The sequence below is a fragment of the Fundulus heteroclitus genome, chromosome 13 (assembly GCF_011125445.2).
Source record: "Fundulus heteroclitus isolate FHET01 chromosome 13, MU-UCD_Fhet_4.1, whole genome shotgun sequence".
Lineage (NCBI taxonomy): Eukaryota > Metazoa > Chordata > Actinopteri > Cyprinodontiformes > Fundulidae > Fundulus > Fundulus heteroclitus.
Genome location: NC_046373.1, coordinates 12,319,761 through 12,325,846, shown reverse-complemented (window position 1 = coordinate 12,325,846; position 6,086 = coordinate 12,319,761). Strand labels below are relative to the sequence as shown.

Here is a 6,086-nt window from a genome sequence, read left to right as displayed (position 1 = left end):
TTGAGTGATTCTGCTTTAACGTTTGTACCAGCTTGTTGCCATCTAGTGTTTGATCCTTATAATAACACACTTTGCAACCAAATGATATATAGGACTAACAATAATAAGGTTTTGAGCCTAAACAGAAGACAAAGTTACACTTTTACAAAAAGATTTTAAATCTTAGTCATGATTTCTCTATCTTTCTCATCAAAGGGACAGCGGCTGACACAATCACGGTTTGAAAACCTGCTGGTGTCGTCCAGCAGATGGCAATGAGAGATTTTTTTGCTCCCAGCTGGGATGATATCAGAAAAAAAAAAGACATCTCATTTGGAAGAATAACCACCCTGTAAAAGTGCATTGGCTTTTACTGGGTTCAATGAAACTCATGTCAGGTTTTAAAATTAGTTGCACATTTTGATCCAAAATCAGTAACTTCAGTTATAATCCTAACACTTTGCTACAAATAATATACTATAATCTCCACTCTTAAAATAAAACAGATATTTTTCTTGTTTGACATCTTTAGTCTTAAAGCCATGAGATAAAAGAAACACATCCTGATTTTTTTTTTTTTTACAAATAATGAGCATTACTTTATACAGGACTAAAAGCCTAAGCATTAAAAAAGGAACATCATAGTGATTCTTTACTTCTATGTTGTTATTTGATCAGCATAATAAAGGTGCGTCTGTTTGCATAAAACGAGACGCTTACAACTGATGACGTATCGGGTTTTTAAAGGAGTTTTTAATTTTGGTGTGGAGTATTTAACCACTGCCTGTTGTAGCTTGCCATAAAGTACCAATGCATAGAGGTACTATTATTACTATTACTATTATTGGTTAAAGAATGTGAACGTCAAGAAGACGATGACAACACATACACACTCATCATTGATTTAACCACATGACAGCTATGTTTTTCATTTTTCAAAATTGTGATTTGCAACTTTTTTGAAATGTGTTTTGAACGCTGATTTAGCATTTCACTACCCTCTGTAGAATCCAGACCCCTACTACTGCATATTGGCCTAAACACATCATGCCTTTTCATGATACACGGTGGCAGCATTATGCTGTGGGATTGCTGCTCTTGAGCTGGGAAGTTGGTCAGTGTTGATACAAGGCTGGATGGAGCCAGATACAGGGAAATACAGGAAGAAAACCCCATCAGAGGCCATAAAAGACCTGAGATGGGGGCAGAACACAACTTAGCTAGTTTTTCATTTAGCAACTTTGCAGACCCTTCTAGCGACATTTCCCCCTAAAAAGCAACTAGCGACTCTTTTCTGTTACTGGCGAGTTTGCTGAATTCCCAAGAAAGCACCAATGTTTTACTGTCTTTGTAGGGAGCAGGGAGTGCGGCCATGAGCCCCTCCAACTTCCTAAGCATTAATGTTGTCCTAAGCAGCCTCATGGTGCCAGCCCTGCCTGCAATCAGAGCAGAGCCACTCCACTCCGTTTCCACAATACAAATGGATCACGCACGCGCCATGGATTACAAAGCAGGACATAAATACCCTAAACAAATAACACACACATATATATATATATACATATATATATATATATATATATATATATATATATATATATATATATATATATATATATATATATATATATATATATATATATATATATATATAAAAATTTTTTTAGGTAGTGTTTTTTTTTCTCTTGAAGCTGTTACTTTGAAATAATTCCCTGCATTTGATTCACAGCCTCAGTCACTTAACCTTGTCCACTGTGTGTGCCGGGAGCTGGTTAAATGTGATATTTAAAAAAAAAAAAAAAATAAAAAAAAAAAAAAAAAATTTGAGTGGGCTCAGGTAAAGTGTTAAAATCAATACTTTATTTCAAAAAGTTCATTTGTAGTTTTAAACATATTTAAATTGTTTTTAATCGGTTTTTGTCTTGCCAAAAACGGTCTGACCCATAAAAATGCAAATTAGGCGATGAACCCAACTGAGAACCTGTGGCAACACTTGAAAATTAATGTTTAAATGTGCGCTGTCTCCAAATCTGCCGCGATCGGCCTAACCTAAAGGAGCTATTTGGAAGAAAAATCTTATAGCCATGTTTTAGATTTTTTTTTCAAAATCTCAACTGCGCACGCACACCCCGGGACTGAAACGTGAGTTCCTCGACGTTGCCATGGAGACGTCACGTCAACAACCGCCTCGCTGAAACGGGGGTGTCTCTGCTGGCTGCTGAAAATGACGGAAATGTCGGCGAAGACCAGGAAGGCCATACAAACCCAGGCTGAAAACCTCTCGAAAAAAGTGGAACATTGTGAGTTGTGGTCTACTTTGGGGTTTGGCTGCTTTGTTTTTTTTTTTATAATAAAGTATCGCTGATCATCACAAGCATTGAATAAATAAAGCACTACCATGCATTTAATAACATCGTTTTTTTTTTTTTTTTGCTTTGCTAGTCACTAAAGCAGAGATCGAGTGTCTGATCCAGCACTTTAACTCCCTTCTGGCTGATCAGGTGAGCCGAGGTAAGGCGGCCCACGGCCTGGACAGAGGCAGGTTCAGAGGCATACTGCAGAACGTCTTCGGACTGACCAACGCCATGATGATGGACGGAGGTACTGCCACATCTGTTGCCTTTTCTGACGCGTTTGACCGGATTTGTTACAATCCAACCCTGGATGACAAACGTCAAGTCTTTAGGCTTCTTTTTTTAATCAACAATCTTAAAATTGTCTTTTGATTATTAACATGTTTTTAGTAAAACAATGAATGACCAACAGTTAAATCTAAATAACAAAAATGTCTTGTCTTTGTAGCACTAACAGTAAAGTCCCTTGGTCTTTGTCCTGTTTTCCATTGAAATTCATGCTTTTAAAGACCAATTAACAACTCTAGACATCTGTTTAATCTCTTAGATCACAGGGTTCCAAAAGTCAGAAGATCACAGGGTTCCAAAAGTAATTTCTGTCTTTCAGTTTTCAGGTGTTTTGACAAAGATGGCGATGGTACAGTCACTGTGGAGGAGTGGATCAGAGGACATGCTGTTTTTCTTCGTGGGACACTCGATGAGAGAATGAAGTGCAAGTTCTCAGCTCTGTGCTTTTAAACTCATTCCCCCCCTGTCTTTCTCTCCAAAAATACTAACAGTTTTGGAAGTCCAAAGGTGCCACTGGTCAACAAATTAATCAATTGTTATATCTACTTAAACATGCCTTTAATCAAATATACACAACTTGATACATTTATTATAAACATAATTAAATATGCTATTGATTAAAAATTATAATCTATAATTATTCCATTATTTAGACTCTTGGTCATGTGTTGCAGAACATCGTGAATTTAGATTTTTCTTTTAGACTAAACCAAGAACACCAGTTGCAGAACAAATTGCTCTATAAGTGTATTTTAAAGCAATCAAGTGTTGAGGGTTCCCATACATTTTTCATTACAAAGCTCCATACTTTTCAACACGCAAAAGTCTAATTGTTTTAAAATTATGGACATTTGAGAACAAAGTATTACCTTTATACTTGCTTGAATTGTAGTTGTGATATTCCCTTAAATAATGGAGTGATACTGAAGTTGGCCTCCAATGTTTGGCGTTTGGTGCTTTTGTGTCATCTAATCCCACTTAGCTCAGCTATATTTCAAAATCCTGCTTTTGGGGATGTCAAGCAAGGAAATGGTGCATACTAGATTTATTTCAGATTCTTTAAATTGCAGTATGTAAGCTTTAGTGCGTTGCTTATAAAAAATCAGAAATATAGCAGTTGTTCTGTGATTGACTCTGTTTAAGAATACCGTGTCCAATTTAGCATGAATTTAAAGTTGGCTAATGACCAAACAGGTGGTAAATTAGTACTTTTAATTTTTAATTAAACATTCATTTCCAGTTTTTATTTTACTTTATAAGACTGTGTAGGAACCCTATACATTAAGATCTACTGGGAGTGCCGCTGTGACATTTTGTTATTTCATGGCACACTACAGCACAGCTATCATTACATCATTAGCATGATTTCCACTTTAAAGAAATACCAAATGTAAACAGTATTGCAGTATACATTTAATTAACATATTTGTAAAGATCAGGGTGGAGAGTTATTTGATATATTTATTTGGATATTAAATGTAATGACGTTTAAAAAATAATAGATTCTTTACACTATGGCACTTGTGGCCCTCCATACTCCAAGCAGGTAACCCTTTTTTTTTTTTTTTTTTTGCATGACTCAGACTGCTTTCAAGTGTACGACCTAAATGATGACAAGTACATCTCCAAAGAAGAGATTTTCCACATGCTGAAGCAGAGCTTCATCAAGCAGCCTACCGAGGAGGACCCGGACGAGGGGCTGAAAGAAGTGGTTGAGATCACAATGAAGACGATGGTGAGAAGATCACTGTTCTAATACGATCGTCTGTTTGCAGTTGAAAACCTTTTATCCGGGGCATCAATAAGAGTTTCAAAATTACATTTTCATCTGTAAATGATTTAACTCTTGCCTCCTTCCAACCCTGTAGGACCATGACCACGATAGCCTACTGTCTTTTGAGGACTTTAAAAAATCGGTACAAGCGGAGAACCTTTTGCTGGAGGCATTTGGAACCTGCCTCCCTGATCCCATGGTAATCTCCCAAATTATAAAATGTATAAATCTTTCATTTCTATCAGACGTTCAAGCTGATAATGTTTTTTTTTTTTTTTGTTTATCTTTCAGCATATTAAGAAGTTTGAGCAGCTTGTATTTCAAGAGCAACACGAACAATGAATCTACTTGTATTCATTTACACTTTCAACTCTGTCTTTAATAATACAGGATCTGCTTATATTTGATTTACAATATGTAAATAAATGCAATCTGAAAAGAGACGGATTCAGTTTCCAAAGCAGCGGTAGACATCGGTCCGGTTTATATCCGGCGACGCGCTTTTGCCTTCTTCTCGACTGGCTTAAGGTCCGGAACAGATCCCACCTAAGAATTAGACAGACAGACAAACATTGTGACTCTATATTTGTTATGTAAAATAAAAAATTAAAACAACTGAACGACTACCTTCTTCATTGTGCTCCTGATATGGCTGACAGTTGTGTTTAATGACTCATCTTCCATGTCCAGTTTTGGTGGCTCCGGTAATCTAGGTCCAATCAACGGCTCGTTTTTTCCAGAACCGGACGCTGCAAGCTCCTCAGACTCTTCCATTTTGCGCTTTCTGTTCTCCAAGCGAGCGATCCTCGGAAGAAATTGGACTCCAGAAACAGGAGTTGAACCCAATCTGCCTTCAGTGTCTCTGTCCCTGCCGGAGGTGGTTGCGTTGGCGCCTAAGCTCTCAACTTGCTCTTGTTCCAGATGAGATAAGGCATTATGCAAAGTCCCCATTTTATCCTCTGTTGGTACAATTCGACGGTAACTTTTCTGTCTGAATGAATAATGTTCTTGGGGTGGCAGGGGCAGGGGAGGAAACTCAGAATGGTGGCTGACGTTTAAGACCTCTCTTGTATTTTCCTTTTTAAATGTTCCCTCGTGTCTGGTGAGGATTTTGCTTAATGAGGTGGCTGCATCTGATGACGTAGGACTCTCTTGTGTTGTTTCTGTATGTTCTCTTTCTTTTGCTGATGAAAGAGAAATAAAGAGTTTCAACAACATATGTCAAAACATGAACATCTTAAATCTATCCTTCAAATCTAGAGACTTAAAATATATCGATTGATGTAATCATACCTCTGTTACGAGCTGCTCTCGCTATATAACTCCTTCTATCCTGCAGCTTCAGCCTGGTGTCCTCCACCGTCTCGTATTCAGGGACATAGCACACGTGCAGCACGCCGCCGTAGAAACTCTTCTCATCCATGTTACGTTTCGCTGCTCTGAAACGAGACATTTTTGACAAAAAAAAAAATCATACGGCGGGTATTCTTGGCTTCACCGCAGAAGCCTCCTGACCAAAGCAAGTCCCACACAGCGTACCTGGCGCTTGTTAGTTTCTGAAACTTGACGAGATAGACCTCTGTGAACTCCTCGGCTGGATATTCGTCCAGGGGACGGTACTCCTCGACGACGCCGTACAGTGCGCACAGCTGGATCAGCTCCGTCATCACGCCGATGGCGGGGACCCCTTG

The 6,086-nt window shown here is 38.2% G+C and overlaps 2 protein-coding genes across 2 annotated transcripts; one reads left to right on the top strand and one right to left on the bottom strand.

Moving 5' to 3' along the window:
- Positions 1-2,137: 2,137 nt before the first annotated feature.
- Positions 2,138-5,010, top strand: efcab1 (EF-hand calcium binding domain 1). The gene is made up of 6 exons (XM_012861601.3): positions 2,138-2,279; positions 2,422-2,580; positions 2,941-3,045; positions 4,205-4,356; positions 4,490-4,594; positions 4,687-5,010. Exons 1-6 carry the CDS (start codon positions 2,204-2,206, stop codon positions 4,735-4,737), a joined length of 648 nt encoding a protein of 215 aa, XP_012717055.2. The 5' UTR covers positions 2,138-2,203; the 3' UTR covers positions 4,738-5,010.
- Positions 4,757-6,086, bottom strand: rbm48 (RNA binding motif protein 48; the record flags this gene model as incomplete). The annotated part of the gene is given in 4 exon segments (XM_036145068.1): positions 4,757-4,941; positions 5,023-5,579; positions 5,689-5,834; positions 5,935-6,086. Coding segments are annotated over 4 exon segments (918 nt in total), but the record flags the coding sequence as incomplete, so codon positions are not given.

Excerpts from the sequence above, each read along its gene's own strand:
- efcab1 (XM_012861601.3), top strand. The coding sequence starts at position 2,204 with ATGACGGAAATGTCGGCGAAGACCAGGAAGGCCATACAAACCCAGGCT. Across the intron at positions 4,357-4,489 it reads AGATCACAATGAAGACGATG|GACCATGACCACGATAGCCT; the intron begins GTGAGAAGATCA and ends CCAACCCTGTAG. Across the intron at positions 4,595-4,686 it reads CCTGCCTCCCTGATCCCATG|CATATTAAGAAGTTTGAGCA; the intron begins GTAATCTCCCAA and ends TTTATCTTTCAG.